The 20,290-nt window shown below is 35.4% G+C and overlaps 2 protein-coding genes across 3 annotated transcripts; one reads left to right on the top strand and one right to left on the bottom strand.

Moving 5' to 3' along the window:
* Positions 1-253: 253 nt before the first annotated feature.
* On the bottom strand, positions 254-10,583 carry LOC132606788 (phosphoinositide phosphatase SAC8). 2 transcript variants are annotated; one of them, XM_060320419.1, is made up of 20 exons: positions 10,104-10,583; positions 9,098-9,172; positions 6,315-6,442; positions 6,065-6,159; positions 5,903-5,960; positions 4,563-4,619; positions 4,360-4,391; positions 4,122-4,204; positions 3,879-3,985; positions 3,323-3,409; positions 3,167-3,244; positions 2,660-2,724; positions 2,174-2,272; positions 1,954-2,053; positions 1,712-1,820; positions 1,550-1,622; positions 1,374-1,467; positions 1,189-1,275; positions 828-894; positions 254-698 (listed from the first exon to the last, which is right to left on the bottom strand). In XM_060320419.1, exons 1-20 carry the CDS (start codon positions 10,255-10,257, stop codon positions 571-573), a joined length of 1,776 nt encoding a protein of 591 aa, XP_060176402.1. In that variant the 5' UTR covers positions 10,258-10,583; the 3' UTR covers positions 254-570. The 2 variants fall into 2 exon arrangements, with proteins under 2 accessions (XP_060176402.1, XP_060176403.1); XM_060320420.1 differs by having other exon boundaries at positions 6,065-6,156; positions 10,104-10,580.
* Positions 10,584-17,837: 7,254 nt separating this feature from the next.
* Positions 17,838-20,290, top strand: LOC132605311 (protein trichome birefringence-like 3). The gene is made up of 6 exons (XM_060318499.1): positions 17,838-18,092; positions 18,201-18,438; positions 18,578-18,749; positions 18,857-19,056; positions 19,548-19,706; positions 19,809-20,290. The coding sequence occupies exons 1-6, from the start codon at positions 17,933-17,935 to the stop codon at positions 20,140-20,142; spliced, it is 1,263 nt and encodes a 420-aa protein (XP_060174482.1). The 5' UTR covers positions 17,838-17,932; the 3' UTR covers positions 20,143-20,290.

Raw genomic sequence — 20,290 nt, 5'->3', positions numbered from 1 at the left:
GTACAAGTGTTTATTTCCACGATGTTTCATTTTTTTAAGTTCTATTCTTAAATCTCAAAAACAATATATGACTATTTGGGGAAATAGCGTTAACCGAAAAATCAAATTTGAAATGAAGAAGTTGCTTTGCTATAAAGAGGTGAGCATAAAGCATTTGAGAGCACCTAATTAAACTCGTGATTACTGCTAATTGTACGTATGCCATGTCTGTAAATTAATACTTTGCTTCCACGGTTTTGACTGGATAAAGATCTACAACCATCAATCCCCTCGATCAGGATGTAAACATTATTGGGATATGAACTTACAACCCTGTTTAAGTCAAATTCAATACAACAACTACACCTTGGACCCAAACAAGTTGGACTTGAAGCAAATTTGATACAATTAAATATATTTTATCACTCATGTTCGCCATTACTAAGAGGTTTTATTATAATTTACAACAGTGCCTGCAAGTTGCCGAATTCTTGGATGGCAAGGTTTCATTCAGGGCTTCGATAACAGTCAGGTTCACGAAGCAAAGATGCCTCATGGTTCTGGATATCTACTATAATATGATGCTCAAACTTACAGCAGTCCACACAATCGAGGTCTTGAGCAGATTTGCCTTCCATTTGATTTGACAATTGCCATAACTCCAGCAGTTACACCAGCACAGAGTGCAGAGAACAAAAAGGCATTTGTATTTCGTCCCGCTGCCCAAAGTAGATTATGCTAAATTAGAATCTTGAAATATGAAGCTATAAGATAAGAATTTGGTAAATACTGCACACCACCAATCAATCTCACTCAGCTCTATTAAAAAATGGAAGTGAAAAGGATACCTTGGTTTATCGTGATGGTGGTCACGGTCAATCCTCCAATTAAAAGAGCTGATGCTACTGGCAGATACTGCAATGATTTGTTCATATGATCAATAATCAGTCTAACAATGATTTGTTCATATGATCAATAATCAGTCTAACAATGTGTTACAAAAGGAAATAAGTAAAATGACCTGACTCAATTACTGCAACAAGTCAGTAAGCAACCACTTGGTATGGATTTATGCTTTTTCATTATATTGTCTAAGAGATTTAACTTTGTGAAAGCAGATCAGTAAGATTCATGATTCTACAATATTATATAGAAGATGGAGAAGCCCTGCTATCATCTAGGTTATACCAAGAGACAGTCATTGCTTACACTGAGTGATTCGAATCCATTATTCTGGACTGGAGAGGGGTTGCCCCTGTTAACACTATAGCGACCACTTATAAGGTCCACCGCATCCTGCAAGTGCATGGAAAGTATATGGAGATCTCACTTGCAGTGTAAAGATAATAAATAAGAGAGGATATTTTAATATTAAGATTATATCTGCAGCATGCCTGACGAAGTCCATCCTGAAAATTGTTCAAGAAGTATCTTGAAATTGCACTCATCCCATCTTGAATAAGTCCTGTCATAGTCTGTTTTCCATATCTGGTGCATTTTCAAAGTAAATTTAGAGTGGATAAATGATGCTTTTGCATTCATATTTTTAACCCAATATTTCATCTATTACTTGACAAGGTCACGTTTTAGAGCATGTGTTCCAGAATATTCCAGGCTGATTTCATCACCTTGCTCCACCCACACTGCAATAGGAGTATGAAGACTAAATAAACAAAGAAGGCCAGTATGAATGTATGAATTTTATTGGACACGAATTTTACAGAGTCCGTACTAGTCTTAAAGATTTCAAAATCTTCAGGGAACATAGATATGCACTCATTTGAAGAAAGCGCGCCAACTCTTTGCAGTTGAGAATCCAAAGACTTCCGAGCCAGATAGCTCTGCAAAAGATAATGGCAGATTATAAAGGGTAAGTGCAAGGGAAATTACCATATAAAAAAACAATATTATGTGTGTTTGAAGCATTTCAAGGACTCGTTTCATCGAATAAAGAATAGATGTGGTTCCTCCGACCTGAGTAACATTTGTCCGATCTAGGCAGTCAATGCAGTTGGATCTAATAACTCCTCTCTGCTCTAATAGAATCTTCTCTTCTGTGTCTATGAGAAAGTATCTGCTCAGCTGGATTAGTGAATTTTAGCGAGAAAAACAGTATTATGGACATTAAACATTGTCATATTGAATTATCTTTTCCTGGCAAACAATGCCGCTGTTGTTCTAGTTTTATTCTTACCCTTTCTTTTCAAAATCCTCCGAGATCTCATCATATAGAAGTTGTATGTTGTCGAAGTTTGAGCCCCCACAACACTGATGAAAGTCAAACGACACATATCTGAGACAATGCAAACAGAATCAAGAAATTAGTCTTGAGTTTGAGCAGGCAACACTTCAGTTTCTTAATGCAGTTCAGTAGGCACAAAATTGCTGAAATTAGATTGGAAAAGAGACTAAATAACTATATAACACACTTTCAACCAGGTGTCTACTGACTTTGATGATAACTACCATATCAGAAGTAATTGTGGCCAACTATTTAGTTTCCACCTTTCTCTCAATCTTCTAACTTCAGCCATGTGATGGTAACTATCATAAAATTAAGTAAGGGTAGCTTACTAAATTCTCCAGTTCTCTCTACCTTCTGACTTCAGTCACTATGGAACTATGGGATGGACATGATCCTACAGCCTCAGATAGATAAAGGTTTAGTAGAGTCAGTCACCTCACACTTGAAAGCTTTTGGATTTGTGTTGCATAAGCTGCATTTAATAGACCCTCATCTCCTTGCTGCAACAGGAGATAACGAGAATGTAAATGTGAAAATATTATTAACAGAACTAGCTCCTGTAGCAGTAAAATTAGGATAAATTACTAAGTGGAATCTCATAAAAAAAAAATGAAATATGACCATTCTGGCTATTAAGAAATGAAATAATAGTTACTATTTCGACAAAAATTTCATCATTCGTAATGATTTTGACTTTTGCGATATCTAGGACAGCAACATAATGTTAGATTATAGTAACCGGATTAGAAAAGAGGAAATAAAGCTTGGTTTCCTGAGATATTCAAAAAGCTCAATAAGCATGGATACATGTATAGTTGTGCATGGATACACATATATTCTTACTCGAAAACATTCTCCATAGTTGATGCTGGAAAGAATTGTCCACATTATCAACATCAATGCAACTTAATGGACTTAAGTATCAGCAGAAAAGCTATATACCTTGTCTGTCAGGTCAACTGCAATGACATCCCCGTATCTTTGCGACAGATCATGAAAATGGCGCTCCACAACTTTTGGCTGAACGAGGAAAGGCAATTTCTCATAATTCATACACTAGAAGATTTTAAATAAAGATAATCAAGAATAAGTACATACTGTTTCCTCATGATCGATAATATTAAGCCGTGGTTTATAGCTCAAATCAACAATTTGCTCCCACAAGAGTGGAATTGAACCTCGAATCTGAAATGCAGAAGAGATGGTTTCTCAATGCTTAGACCCTTGAAATTGTCAAAGTTTCCTCTTTTCTTTGTTAGAGAAAAGTAACATCTCAGACATACACCATTCTTCCAACAAAGAAAAGAGGAGACTTAAAGACAACTTGAAAATTATCAGATGAGAATAAACATGACTAATGTTCTTTCATGCACATAAGAGAGAAAGATGTGTGTGCGCGATACACACACACACACACACACATATATATATATATATAGAGAGAGAGAGAGAGAGTCAATTACACAAAAGAAAAGAACCAGTTACTTTAGTTACAATGCCCATCAGTCACAACTTCATATATGTCATTGCTGAACTACCAAAAAGCAGCTATAACACTCTTTTAGACATGGAAGAAACCCTTATTTGCCAAATAAAATGTGCGGAAACCATAGAGATGCAATTTAACTGAAGAATCATGCTTCGGAAAACATACTTGCAGAAAAGAAGACCTGAAACCTTCAAACTCCAGCAACTGCTCAGTTTCAATAAAATTAGCAGTATCGCCTTCTAGATTAGCCCCTCTTCTCCACATCCGTGTTCCTATATTTGGTATAATAATATTAACTTAGAAAATAAATTTGGGTTTTGATTCCAAATCAATGCCACATGATTAATGCAATAATATTAACTCAGAAAACAAATTTGATGCTTTAGAGATAACGGATTCTTTATGTACCCAAGCGTCGTGTGCATCTTCTTGAAATCAATGCTATGGTAGCTGGTGACTCTTTGAGTTTAAGATGTCCTGTCTGAAAGCTTATGTCCTGGTTAAGGAAAAAGTATTTGTACTTCTGACAAAAGCACACGTAGTTTGGGCATTTATGAATTGCATATCCTTAAACCCGTGGAGGAAGGGAGGGAGGGAGGGAAAGAGAGGGAGACATGGGAGTAGGGACAAGAATTTCAGGATATTTCCTTGCAACAGAGGAACGATGAAGCCATCAAGCTGCACCAACAAAGAAAAAATGAAAGACGATTTTAGACAAGCTACATATCAGAGTCCAATACATCTGATTTTTAATAATCTCACTGATAATCAATCGAATTATTTTAATTTGTTAAATGAAAAGGCACTTATTGATCAAAAGAAATGTATAAACACAGGTCTTTAACAAACCTTGTTTTCAATCAGGTCCTCCAACAGATTTTTGTTCCAAACAAATCGTGGGTCAGCCTGAAATTAAGCCAAAAACCAAAATAATCAAGAAGAAACAACTCTACACAAATTTCATACATTAGTGAAAAACATTATGATGCTGGTGCATAAAGGTGATAGGAACATAGTTGTTAACCAGGATGATGCCAAAAAATGTATAATTCTATTTGGTATTTATCGTCGATCCGGAACATGTAGCAAGAAGAGTCTTTGTAGGGAAGCAAAACACCGGACAGAGTAGTTCAATATGACATGGCAATATTTTGTCCCACATCTACATCAGTTTGACAGGTGAAACAAGTCCACCATGACATATGACAACTAAACGTGGTAGCGTGGTCAAATATGAGAACCCAATTAAGCTTTTGGTATAGCAGTAGGCTAGCATCCTGTGAGATCACATGCACAAAGACATCTTCTGGTTGGTATTGTGACCATAATAAGTAACACTTCTTCGTGAGTTAAGGCTCGATCACAGGAGAGAGTACTTTTGGCAAGAAGATTTGGACTGCTTTGGTAACCATGGAAAACAATTGATCCGATAAGGTGACACTCAACATATTTTACTCCAACAGAAAACAAATGTGAATCTCCATGCTTGCAAGTAATTGTTAATGGCACAGCAGAAAGCTCTTAAAGCTCTCACTTTCAAACATTTAAGAGGCTCATAAGATTAAGAGATATAACAGGATGAAAATATATGGGCAATGACATTAACATCATCAAGTACACCTTAAACGGTTCTCGGTCACTGACTTCAATCAAAATGTGACAACCATAAGCGACGAAACGGCAGACACAATAGCCTGATTCAACATTTATTCGCCCATAGAGTTAATTGAGCCTTAACCTTCAGCAACCTCCAACTATCAACCGAAAACAATGATCTCTGGGATTAGATAAGAAATCTAACAGCGAATCATAGTAGCTTTAACCTTCCATTACCTCCATGCGGAATTGAATGTAATGATTTGTATTTCATACGTAACACATAAAAAAAAAATCCCAAGTGCTTCATAAAACAATTTTGATACAGTGAAACATATCATGTGAGGTGTGCATGCAAGCAGCGTCAATTGTCGGAATAGTCACTGAAGTCTATTTTCCTTTCTCTCATCCATGGTTTTGGCACTCAATTTAACACACTAAGCAATTTCTATCAGTGTGAATCCTTCATAAGTAGGTCCAGAAAACTTGCAGCGGCCAGAATATGTGTTCACATGCCAGTTGGAAGCAATAATATCATAACATTCTACAAATTCAATGTTATGAAACAGTTCCAAAATAGTTAGTAGACAAACCTGTTTCCAAACTGGTTTACTCATCCACCCTTTTGCCAAATTGTGTCTTCTCTGCAAGCTGGTAAATATATTTAGATTTCTTGATACTAAAAGAATTGCCAATGCGCAAAGTCAAGGAAACGACTGAACAAAAATAGGGGTAATAACACAGCTTGAACATACTTCACTGTTATATCTGTTTCATAGGAATAATACAAGCCTGGAGTTGATTCCACTATTCTCAACAAATTCATGAAGTAAGCTTCATCTTTTTTCTGCTGGCACAATAAAAACAAAAGAGAAAAAGGAAAAGAGCTTCATCTATTTTCTGCCAGCGCAAGAAAAGTAAAAGAGAAAAGGGAAAAGTGTAAAAGACAAACATTATTCAAAGAAAGGTATTTTAAGTTTGGATATTATGATATGAGAACCATACTTCTTGCCGTGTTAGATGCCTTGAGGCCTCGTTGCAGGAAAGAAACTTCATGGACATCACACGAAAAACAGGAAAACCAAGATAGTTTCCCACTTCTTTGCGGGAAGTTATTAACAATATATGTGATCCTACAAAAGAAGAAATTAGCAGAATGTAAATAAATCTTGACAGAAATTGAGTTAAATTATGATATTATCCTTTTTTTATTCCTAAACATTCCCACAGTTGACAACCAAATCTAATTAAGTTGACATTCAAGGAAGACCTAAAACAGCTAGATTAACAACCTTACCTTTTATGGATACAGATATAAATATGGATCGGATCCCAGCATTGCTGTAAACAATTGTGCATACATAACCAAAAATATGATAAACGGTTTGACAGCAAAGGGAAGTACTATAGTCTCAGATATATTGGACAAGCAAAACAACAGCTAGTAAAAGGAATTAAAGCCCAAAAAGTGGTGGCAAGTCAGAAGCTTCACATCAATGCAGACATGAAATGTTAGGGAAAAATAAAGGAGAAATGGAACCTAGGAAAGAGGGAATCCCTTAAGAGTTGTAAATTGGCTTGATCTTTCACAATAAGTTGCTTCACCAACTATATACACTTGATAGAGTAACTAAATATTTATGACCATGTTTGTGAATATTTAACTCAATGTTATTCAATGTGCAACTGTTTTTCAGAACAAAAGGAAGTAGCTAAGGACTTCTAGTACTTTCGTTTGGTATCCATCTGTGCCATGAATCCAAATAAACCATCAGCAAAAGCAACTTAATTTAAAAAGGAAATGCAAGTGATGCTAGGAGATACTATGTGTAGATTTACGCAGGTTGCTCCATCAGAAGAAGATGGGTTATTCGAAGTTCTTAAGGATATTTAACTGCTGACATGCAAAGAACTGGCCTGATCACATTTTCACCAGATAGTGAAGTATATACTGCCCCCAGCTATTTACGCATCAACAACTTCAAAAAGAAAATTGAAAAAGATTGGATTTTAGCAAGTTTAGAATTGTTTGCTAAAGCAATTTCCATTATTCAAACCGTCTACAAGTTTACACTATATCCCATTTATCAACTACTTTCAACTTGTTAAGTTGTCCCGAATTGGTTGAGGAATGGATTGTTTGTCTCCTTATATGATTTTGGACAATCCTCACCCCATGAGCTATCTTTTGGGGTTAAGTCAGGACCAAGGTCCATTTTCCTAATATGGTAGTAGAGTCAGGTCCATTCCTGTTATTGTGTGTGCCGATGTTAGGCCCTCAAATTATTGTCCCTACTCCAGTTGGCAGGTCTGGGCGTGGGGGGGGTTGTTAGGTTGTTCCGCATTGATTGAGGGAATGGGTTAACAACTCTCACCTCATGAGTTAGCTTTTGGGGTTGACTTAGGCCCAAGGTTCATTGCTTAACACAACTTAGGCATCACTATATTCAAATTACAGGAGTTGCGCTGGTTCAACCACATAGATGATGCAACTATTTCAATTCCAAAAAGAATGGCAGAGTTGGGACTCAAAACGTCAACACATCTAACTTTCAGACTGAATTCTTTAAGTTTTTACATACTTAGAAATTACAAAAAAGGTTCTATAAAGTTCAATGCTCTAGAGTAATAACATCGTACATTTGAGTAATTTCCTGCCGGAAACCTAATTGTTAAATCATTAAGTTTGTAAGCTATAGTCTCCTCGTATGGTCTTGGACAATTCTCGCTACTTGAGCTAAATTTTGTAACTGAGGTAGCGCAAAGGTGCAGATTTGACTACAAAGTGTTGGACAACAAAGGAGAGTACTATGGCTTCAGAATATAGGTCAAACAAAAAACAGCCAATAAAGGAACTAAAGCCCAAAAGAAGGCGGGAACAATAAGAGGGAAAAGGTTAAATGCAGACATAAAACACTTAAGAGGAAAATAAAGGAAACTGAAACCGAAAAAACCTGAAGTAGAATAAACATGAAATGTTAAATCCTTTGCAAATTGTGATATAGCTTCATCTTGCACCATGGGGTTTTAGCACTTATTATTAGTTCAATATTTTATACCACTTTTATGAATACTTTAACCTTATTTAATCAAAATATACCATTCTTTTCTGAAGATAATTTTTAAATTAACACAAAATAGCAAAGGACTTTTGTGTTCATCTACTTTACTTTTGTAGGAAGTACTAATCAGTATATGTCTGAATGTAAATAGATGAATCAGCAAAAGAAACTTAATTTAGAAAAGGAAATACTATTAATAGTTGATGTTATGTAATACTATGTGTAGATTTTTGTTGGTTGCTGCACTATAAGGAGAAATAATATTGAGTTATTTGAAGTTATTAGGGATATTTAACTGCTGATATGTAAAGTAATAACGCCCAAACACATCAATTTCCGCCTCCAGTTAAGTATCTATTGAACTCTTCCTATGTGAGCTTAGCGAAGCATATCCAGTGTGAAGCCCAAATAAAGAAAGAGAGTTGTAGTGGATTCATATAGCCGACCCTCTAACTACTGGGAATTAAGATGTAGTTGGTTGATAGTGAAATGTCTACTGCCTCCAGCTATTTACACTTCATCAAATTTTAAAGAAAAAAAGGATGGAATCTTTGCAACTCTAGAACTGTTTGCTAAAGCAAAACTCAATATTCACAGCATCTACAATTTACAAGCCAATTCATGTGTATCAACTACCTTCAACTCACTCATAGCATTCAAATTACTTGAGTTCCATTGATTCACTCACAAGCAAGTATATAATAAAGATTCATTTCAGTATATTACCTGCCAACAACCTAATTGTTCCAGCAACTCCATATATTGTAGAGACTTTTGAAGGATTTCCAAAGCTCATATCACCTGAAAAAAAAGCAAGAGCAAAAGAGCCCACCTTAATTTCAAACCTCAAATATCTCAATATTTTTCACTCCATTCGTCCCGAAAAGAATACATAGGTCAACTTAAAGCATCTAATTCTGGAAACCAATTAAGTTTAAACATTTAGGGGTAGTCTGGTATGCGGACAAGCATAAATAGTCTTGGGATAAAAATTCAGTACTGCCTCATCCCTTGTCTGGTTACTAATCCTGGGATAAGTTATACCAGGATTAGAAATAGTACCGGGATAAGTTAATGATAGTACCAGATTTAGAATTAGTTATCGCTGGATAAAATAATGAAAATGACAAAATTACCCCTGAGGTCCCTAAAACTTTTTTTTTAATAAGAAAATAGGGTGGAGGGTATTTTTGTAAACAAACAACTTTTGTTTTAAAATTACTCCCTCCGTTCACTTTTACTTATCCACTTTTGGCTATGCACACCTCTTACGAAATAATAAATGAAGTGCATAATTTACCAATATACCTATATTAATTGGTGCATATTTTTATTGTATTTGAAAAATGATTTGAAGTGAGTATTTAATACTATGAGTAAAACAGAAAAAAAAAATTATCTTGTCTTGTATTGATATGCTAAAAGTAACAAGTAAAAGTGAAAATTTAATTTTGAAAAAATGGACAAGTAAAAGTGAACAGAGGGAGTATGAAATGTATGTTATTTTTAATACAATAAACTAAACGGACAATAAAAAATAATCCCAACATAACTAATACCACCGTAACTAATTTCAGCAGAACTAATCCCACCATAACCAAATCCAGTATAACAAATCTCAAATCTCAACATAACTAATCCCAGCATAACTTGTCTTCAAACCAAACGACCCCTTAGAAACTAATTAAAAACACCAGAAAATTAAAATAAAAGTAGTTAAACTGCAATTCACCGTTGAGTTTCTCGATGTTGCCATCAAAGCGGCTAATGGAGAATCCTTCAGTGGGAGATTCCAATGATATAATAACAAATTTATCTGCAAATTCCTGTAATTCCAATTGGCTACATAACTTGAAATGTTCTGTTGAATTTGCTTCAATTTCCATTTGTTGGAATATCAAATTTGGAAAGGAGGATTTCGGGAGAATTGATTGATGAGTCTTAACAGATAATCAAAGAGGGGCTATTGGAAAAACTTGCGTTAAGAAACGCTTGTAATGATTTGCTCAATGATTGATCTCAAGACTGGATTGTCTGGAACCAACGTGGAATGGTTAAATTAGAGAAAATTATTTTTTCCTAAAAAAAGAAAACAAATGTTTCTGTTACTTTTATCTTTTACTATTAAGTTTAACCAAAAAATAGGGACTTTGTAAGGGAATACATGGTGCACATTAACCGCTAGGTTTGGTTGAGTTGATTGGATGAGTAGCTTTCACATGAGAGATATGTGATGGATTTCTCCTCACCAACTGTCTTCTCAGTCAGAGCTTGTCATATCACGCTTAACTAGTGTGATTTATATTTCTCGTGTGATTTGCGGGTTATTGGATAGAGAGCAAATTACTAACGCACATTCGAAGAATAGCGATTGCGAGTTTGCTAAGGTTTCAAAAAAAAATGGTATCTAATTCTTTTTGGTGTGTCAATAAGGGCAAAACTACGCTATTTTACAGTGATAGGGACGTCTATGAGCCAAAGTATAGAATGACAAAAATAATCTTTTTTATAATTTATGAGCAAAATATAACCTTTTACCTTGTTTATAAGTATTTTTTTTATTTATTTATGTGTTTGATAAACATAAAAAATATTTATATGTCCAAAACTAGTAATTAACATAGGTTGATTACCCCTTAATTCATGTAATTCCAATTGGCTAGACAACTTGAAATGCTCTGTTGAATTTGCTTCAACTTCCATTTGTTGGAATATCAAATTTGGAAATGGGGCTTTTGGGATAATTTGATGAGTCTTAATAGATAATCAAAGTGGGTTATGGAAAACTTGCGTCAAGCAACGCTGTAATGATTGATCTCAAGATTGGATCGTTTGGAACCAATGTGGAATGGTTAAATAAGACACAATTATTTTCTTACAACAACTAATGTTATGTTAAAGGAAAAAAAAAAATCCTATCACTACTAGTTTTTGTTTCCCTTACTTTTCTTTTTAGCATGTTTCAAAAGAAAATATAACTTTCGTTATTTAGTAAGTCTTTACAATCAATATCCTACATCACATATTTAAGACCGCGAATTCAAAAGACATTTTTATACATTACACATATCTTTAATTTAAAATTATAAAATTCAAAATTCTTTTTTTTTAAATCCCAAAAAATCAGAGGGACTTTGTAAAAGATAGGACTTTAATATATTCTTCATGCTGCACACTAGTCTAATTAGTCTCTAGACTCTAATACATGGATGAACCCAATTGTTAGTCAATCACAAATGTAGACTATTTCTCACAGTTCAGAAGTAAATATAATTCTTTACCTTTTTTTTCTTTTTCCTGGCTCATTTTTCTTTCGCTATTAGTTAGTTTATTTGTTTTTGTTTTTTTACTCTTTTTTCCATTTTCATTTCTTTCAAAAATCCGCCGGAACTCAATTAAATTAGAAAACATAATTTTATAAGTGAACAATTTAATTCCATGAGATTTAAAAAACCAACCAGATAAAGTAGTGGTCCCTAGGCAGGCAATAACGTAAGGATAACTGGATAAGCACATTTAAAGGGGTCTCCATCTAAAGCCCTGTCATAAAATATAGAAATATCTACAAGGTATTAATACGTAGCAAAAAAAGAAATTCAAGATTAAATTAAAATAGGATTATAATTTATAGCTATTTCCTTTATTACAGTATCCTAACCTTGGAATGTTGGTGACGGCGGAATTTAACTCAATTAAAGCATTTTTATTGAACTGAAATTGCTTAACGTATCATTCTTAATTATATTTTGCTCAATAAGGGATAGCTAATAGTTCGGAAAAAGCGACGGGGTTAATTGATTTTTCCAATCACTTCCGAGAGACGACTTTTGAGAAATTTCTTTTAAAAGGGAAAAGAATAGATTGATTAAAAAAAAATTAAAAAAATTGATACTTTGCAGCTTACAATGAAAATAAGCGCCCTCCACTTTCAACCCGAAGGTTGCAAGTTCGAGTCACCAAGGGAGCAAAGGAGGGAGCTCCTGGGGGGGGGGGGGGGGGTGTTTAAAAAAAAAAAAACCAATGAAAATAAGGAGTACCAGAATTTCTCGTAATACAGAAAACGATAGGTGAGGTTCGTTTGAAAGAAAATGTTTTACATTTTAAAAAAAAAATCTCGTGGTTGTATTGGTAATAAATGTATAGGGGTGCAGACATGTGGCAAGAGTTAAAAGGAATTCATATTCAATTCCGAGTTAGTCGGTGTCAGTTTAGCCAAAAATAGAAGAATTCTTAACCATCCAAGAACTTGGTCCCCGGTCGAAACATCTCTACAAGAAAGATTTCATTTAAGAAAAAAACATTATGGTCATTGTATCCACACTCGATATTTCCATCAACTCAATGAGTACATGATACATGCCTTTATATACATATTTATCACTACATTAATAGTTATTTAAGACATGTTCGCACCTTAATTTGTTACTTAACAGTAGAAAATTAATATGATTTAGAGTAAATATCGCGCGCGGATAAATTTTTATCGGTCACTAGGCCTTTATCACTGTCAGAATTGTCCGAAAGAAATCACCAAAAAGGGCGTAAAAAGAGAAAATACAAATATGCAAAATTAAAGTTTAGAAGATTAAGATCGGCGAACTAGGCTGTGGCACCATTGCTTTGGTTGTAGTGTCCATATCGGAGAGAAAAGTGTTTGGTTCTGTTGAATAATTGCAGTTTTAGTAGAAGCCTATTTCATTATCATGGTTAATTAGACAAGAGAGGTCAATATAATGAGAATGGTTTAGTGTACACAAAAAGAAAAGGTTACCTTATTATGAACGTCTCTCTTGGGGGAGTTGGCCAAAAGGTCATTTTGGAAACTTATTTCGCCAAAAGGCCATAAGCATTCAGAATTTAGTGCTTTAGCCACCATTTATGATGTCAACACGTCAGAAAACTGTTGTGTCAAATCTCAGCCCTAAAGTTTTAAAAACTACACTTTGGTCCCCTCAGTCCTAACATTTTTATTAGCTAGAATAGAAATAAAAACAAAATATTTCCCTCCAAAAGCTCCCATTTTTTGCTTTTTTCTGACCATTTTTCTGGCGAAAATTTTGGCTTTTCACCAGATAATCAGTCTCCCACGACGGCAAGCTTCCATAGTTCAGCCATTGTAAGTAAAATCTAGTAGAAATCGTTGAGAAGGAGTTTTCCTCATTGTTGTAAAAGCTCACTTTTTCGGCAAAAATTCCGGCCTCATTCCGACATTCCGTCACTTCTCCATTCAAATACCTCAGTTCGCAACTGGTAAGAGCTTTATCTCTACTCTTTTTGATCATGTATCTGGTACAGCTCCCCAGTCAGTAATAGACCACAGTCATCAACGAGTCATCGACCAAGCATAGACCAAAGTCATAGTCTATTATATATTTTATTATGGCGTCGATTGCAGAATATATTATAGTAGGTGGTGATTACATGGGTGAATGAGAGGAGCCCCAAAATGTTGGAATTGGAATTCTGCCAGCAGTACCGATTGTCGTGCGTCGCAATGGTACGTATAATGACTTGGTCACAAGCGTAATGGAAAGCGGGGAGTTAAATTGTGAGTCTAGCGACTTGCGCATTAGTTATATGATTAATGCTTTGCCCATTAGGGGAAAAACTCATCCTTCCTTCATAACGAATGATAGGCAGATAGTATTGTACATGCTTGATGTTGCTGCTGATGGTTCTAGGCCTGTTTTAAGAATAAATGTTGTTGAGAGGCCTCAAGTTGGTTCTACATCAGCAGCACCACCCCCACCCACAGACCTACCATTGCCACAGCCACCAGCCGATGAAGCTTCAATGCAACATGAGGGCATATGTGATCATTTTATGGATATGGATGATCCTGATAGTGATGACGAAGAGTGTGATGGAAATGATGGGGGTGATGGGCAGCCACCAAGTGGTTCACAAAGCAACCACAACTTCAGTGATGGAACTGGTTTTTACTGTGGGCAAACATTTGAGAATAAAGAGTATTTAAAGGTTTTATTGAAGAAAGCTGCAATAAAGACCCCATTTTGTTTTAAACCAACAAGAGTAACAACAAATATTATAAGGTGGAATGCACCTCTTCTGATTGTGGTTGGATGATGCGGGCCAATAAGTACGACAACTCGGATAGGTTTTGCATTTACAAGTACATTGGTGATCACACTTGCGGGGTTGAACACGTTACGAGCACTCATAAGCATGCCTCGACAGTTGTCCTTGCATCAGTCTTGATGAATGACTATATTGACAACAAAGGGCCAACGACAAAGGAAATTCAGAGGACGGTTTTCAGGGAGTTCCATTGTAAACCAAGCTATTTTGAGTGTTGAAAGGCAGGTATGATAGCTGAAAATCTAAATCCAGGCTCCAGAATTTGCATTAGTCTTGATGATGCGGACAGGTTCAAATATTACTTCGTAGCTTACGGAGCTTGCATCCGAGGATATAAACACATGCGAAAGGTTATTGCCGTTGATGGCACATGTTTATATGATAAGTATGAGGGTGTGTTGTTGTCCACCGTCGCACAGGATACTGAGAACCATATCTATCCAATTACTTTTTGCGTGGCGAACAAGGAGTGTGATGAATCCTGGACCTACTTCTTTGAGCAGCTGAGGTATATAATCGCTGATGAACTAGACTTGTGCATCATCTCTGATAGGCACAAGAGCATAGCCAACGGTGTTTCCAGAATTTTTTAGCATGCTCATCATGGACTATGCATGAAGCATCTTGATGATAACCTTCGAAAAAATTTCCAATGTGGAGATTCTCTTCATGTGTACTATGATGCAACAAAGGCATATGGTTACCAGGAGTTCAATGAACATTTTCAGCAATTAAGGAATAAATGCCCCAAAGCTGCTAATTGCCTCGAGTTTGATATTGGATTTGACAAGTGGTGCAGGGTATATTTTCTAGCAAATAGGTACGATGTGCTGACCACAAACATTGCGGAGTCGCTAAACTCAATATTGAGGGGTGAAAGAGAGTACCTTGTGACTGCCTTAGTCACTTCCATTTCTAGGAGGTTTGCTGAAATTTTCACCAACAATAGCTTGTCTGATGTAATCTTCTTCTTTCGAGTAACCTTTGCATAGAATTCTGCCCCTTTCTTAATTGCCCAGTCCTATCTAGATTGAGAGGGATAAGATCCACAATTTAAACCGGTGATCAACGCAAACTCCTTAAATCCAAAACACGCAGGCTTGTCGTTCACGAGGAACCACATTTCACGCTTCTTTTTCTGGACCACATGGCGAAGAAGCATATAGTGGATCATCCATCCGTAGAAATTGATGAAGAATTTTGACAGCCTTCTAAAGCGACCAAAACAGGAACGCTTCCACATTTTCCTTAGTTTTTGATCTCTCAATACATTGTTAAATTCAACTAACAACGACAGCCTGCTCCTAACAGAAACTTTTCCTGCAAAAGTTTCATAATCATCCAGCCAATTGATCAAACTATACTTTTCAACGTTAATTGTCTTTGCATAATATGGTAAGGACAAATGATCAACATCTTCAGCAGCACTAGAGTGTTTTGAACCATCCCCAAATACACTCTCAACTCTACTATTAGCTCTATCTCTATCAACACTACACTCATCAATGGGGTCTGAGTGGGACGCACTCTTAGCTTCTGCACTTCTTTTTCTTTTTCTATCTCGGCTGAGTTCTTCACCTCTTCTATTTTTATCCTTACGATTCGCATTAGAACGAGTTTCAACCATTGCACAAGAATGGGGGAGTATTTTTCCTCCTCTGCCTTTACACCTAGGCATTTATACGATCTATATACAAACAATAGAGACGTTGATCAACCACCATATAACAATAATCGACCAAAAGTCTATTAATAGACTATATATAATTTCAAAAGGCAAAAATAGAAAAATAAAGATCGAAACAAGCAAAATAAGCATAAATAACACACATTTCGATGAAAAAAAAGAGGAAAAACAACAAAGGTTTTGAAAAAAAAAAAACAGATCTTTATGAATCCAGTTTTTTATCAAGATCGAAAAAAAATATAAAATTTCAGGGCAATATGGAGTTCAAAATGCTCCGATGGAGTTATAGAGTTAAAGAAATTACCTGTTTACGACAATCAAGGCGTGTTGGAGCTTGGGGGGAGAGGTGGAAGTTTGAGAATTCCAAGCTAGAAAGAGAAATAAAGAAGAGAAAGGTACGGATGAGAGAGAAAGAGTGTTTGTGTATTTTATTAGAAGTCAACTGGACTTAAGTGTATAACTTAAAACTTTTAATGTTTTTAAAATTATGAAAAGTACCCTATTCCCATTTTTCTAAACCCCAATATCGAAAAATAATTGAAAAAGAAAATGAGCAGCCACAATGCCAATAAAAACTTAGAAGCGGCCTTTTTTGACAAATCTTCTCGTCTCTCTTTAGCAAATCACTAGCTAATTAGGTACAAATATAATGGCCTAAACAAGTAAAGTAACCAACATTATTTAGCAATCAACAGTGGAACTTATGATTACACTCAAAAGATAACACTGAATTATAGTTGAAAAGTTTAAGGATAAAGAGGCATACTTCTTGAAAATGATTATAGTTATAAATAATCAAATCACTGCTACGATTATTTGTTGAAATTACTGGTACATTAGTTAGGTTTAAAATGTCGTAAGATACCTTGGTACATATATTCTATGTGTTAAGCTGACAATGGGGAGACAGTCCTATATAATTGAATTAGTTTTAGGTTATTCAATCCCACTTATATTATGAACGGTTATCTGTAGTTATTTTTTAATATTTCAGATAGCTCATATACTGTTAGTGTAAAGGATTAAACTCTAATACATATGTCATGGACCCCATACCATTGAATTGTTTGATTGATATGTTGAACCTGCTGTATCAGAAAGATACGCCATTCTGTTAGTTACTGCAAATGCAAGTCATGAGATATGAATATGGGATGATGAAAAGAGAGCTAAAATATACATGCTCTGCAGAAAACCATCCCCACCTACTGTTTAGAGGTTGTTTGGATTGACTTTTTAAAAGTGGTTTACAAGCTAAAAGTTAAAAGCTATAAGTTGGTTTTATCCAACTTTTGACTTTTGACTTATTTTTATATCTTTTTAGCCTCAAAATAAATGTTTAAAAATACTTTATCTCACTCAAACACCTCAAAAAGTAAAAAAGAACTTAAAAGTCAAAAAACACTTAAAATAAGTCAATCCAAACACCCTCTTAATCTTTTTTCACAAGTCATTTGTAATGTCTAGAAAAAAAAGGACAGCTTGATACACAAAGTGGTAGGTATTCATGCAGGATCAAAAAAGGCCCGCAAGGGAGTGTAATTCATGAAAAAGCTCAAATTTTGCCATTTCGAACTGGCTATACAAATATTGTGCACCAACCATGCATGACTTCCACTTCACTCCGACTATGAACCCCACCCCCCCCGCAAAAAAAAAAATATTGTCCTCCAAAAGCTTCTCTGTTTACTTTTAAGCCTTCCAATCACTTAGCCTTGCTTCATGTTGCAGTTAAACTTCTCCATTGTGAATTAGTTCACATCCATCCTTTCACCATGGGATGGACAAAATCTGCCAGAAGAAAACTCTCTTTGCCCATAATCACAACCATCATCTGCACCTTCTTAGCCTTCATTTTTCTCTTGTACACTGAGAGGGTCAGTACTATTTCTTCGGGCTATATTTCGAGGCTTAAGCCTTGTCCCAAAAGAGCAGGTGTACTAGCTAGTTGATTAATTTTGATCCCAATTGCTCACGTTTTTTTTTTTTTTTTTTTGGTCGTGCTGATTTTTTTTTTTTTTTTTTGGTTTCTTGGCTTAATAGATGACAGAGAATTGGAGAGCGATTCAATAGACAATCTAGCAGAAGATACAAATGATTTTGATCCTGATGAATGCAGCGTCAATCATGGGAAATGGGTCTTCAATTCTTCAATTAAGCCATTGTATTCAGACAGGACTTGTCCTTATATTGACAAACAATATTCTTGTATTAAGAATGGCCGAAATGATTCATATTATCTTCACTGGGAATGGGAGCCTGATGACTGCATGTTGCCAAGGTTAGCATGTTACTTAAAAATGTGATTTTCAATTCTCTGTTTCATTATGGAAATTACCATATTGCAAGATGAAAAAAATAGTATGATAAATTCTTGGTTCTTGTATCAACTTACCATATTGCAATGACTAAAAATTCAGGTTCAATCCTGAGATCGCTCTCAGAAAGCTTCGAGGAAAGAGACTAATGTTTGTAGGGGATTCAATACAGAGAAATCAATGGGAATCTTTTATTTGTTTAGTTGAATCTGTAATCCCAAAAGGCAAAAAATCTATGAAACGAGGGCGCGTTCATTCTGTATTCAAAGCTAAGGTAATTCACCATATAACTCAAACATAAAAATCTGGTCTTGTTCAAGAATTTTCTTTAAAAACTAAGGGATTGAAGTTGGAAAAATCTGGTTTGCACTTATTTGCCAGGAGTATGATGCAACCATTGAGTTCTATTGGGCACCATTCTTGGTGGAGTCTAATACAGATATTCCTATTAAAAGTGATCCCAATCAAAGAATCATTAAAGTGGACTCAATTTCCCAGCGTGCCAAACATTGGTTAGGAGCAGACTTCCTTGTTTTCAATACTTATGTTTGGTGGATGAGTGGACTCAAGACCAAGGCACTGTAAGTTCTTCACTTTATACAATTAACTAGACGCGAATCTAGAATATAAAGTTTATGATTCCGACAGAAACCTCAAGTTAATATATAATAATAACTGAGTTCACATTCAAATATTTATAGATATTTAGTGATTATTTCAATGCATATAGAGGGTTTGAGAAAAAGTTACAGTGTCAATCGAATACGCAAGCAACACTTTCAGTCTGCTATTATAACGGCAGAGTCAGAAATTCTAACAAGGGGATTAAAGAAAAAATTGAATATCACAACTAGAATTTGAAACTACAACCTAAAGCGTTTTGAGCCACCCTTACCACCAAACTAAAAGTTTTCATTGCGTCAGGGGCTCGACAACTTATTTATATACATAAGAAAAAAACCAATTATATGTACAGTATAATTTTCAGGTGAATGATATTTAATCAAACCTTCTTTGGTATGAAGAATTTCTACTTGGCATTGCATATGTTTTAAAGCGATAAAAAATGCAGATGGGGCGAATTCGAAAACGGAGAAGAAGGTTATGAAGAATTAGATACAGCAACTTCTTACAGAGTAGCATTAAGGACATGGGCAAATTGGATTGATTCAACAATTGATCCCCAAAAAACACGGGTTTTTTTCACTACAATGTCCCCTTCACACCAAAAGTAAGTTATTATGCCAAATAAACACATTCAATTTCTTAATAAATCGCGTTACAATCTTATTGAACTAAAACTCATTGAATCTTTTGCTGCTCATTTATTCAGGAATAAAGAATGGGGGAACGTAAACGGGATAAGGTGCTTCAACGAGACGAGACCAGTGACGAAGAAGGGTCACTGGGGAACTGGTTCAAACAAAGATATGATGAAGGTTGTTGCTAGTGTTATGGGCAGGATGAAAGTTCCTGTTACTGTCCTTAATATAACACAACTATCTGAGTATAGAATCGATGCGCATACGTCGATTTATGGTGAATTGCAAGGCAAATTGTTAACGGATGAGCAAAGAGCAGATCCATTGCATTTTGCAGATTGCCTACATTGGTGCTTGCCTGGAGTTCCTGATACTTGGAATCAGCTACTTTTTGCATATTTGTAGCCCCAAAAATGTAATGCTAAAGTCTAAACAGACTTGAAATGATCCTTCGTTAGTAATTTTTCCCCCCTGTAAACCAACAACAAATGCAAAGTGCATGAGTTGTCGTAGACATCCTTTTTTTTTTTTTTTTGGGGGGGGGGGGGGGGGG

This window comes from Lycium barbarum, chromosome 8 (assembly GCF_019175385.1).
Source record: "Lycium barbarum isolate Lr01 chromosome 8, ASM1917538v2, whole genome shotgun sequence".
Taxonomy (NCBI): domain Eukaryota; kingdom Viridiplantae; phylum Streptophyta; class Magnoliopsida; order Solanales; family Solanaceae; genus Lycium; species Lycium barbarum.
This window is presented reverse-complemented; position numbering and strand designations above follow the sequence as displayed.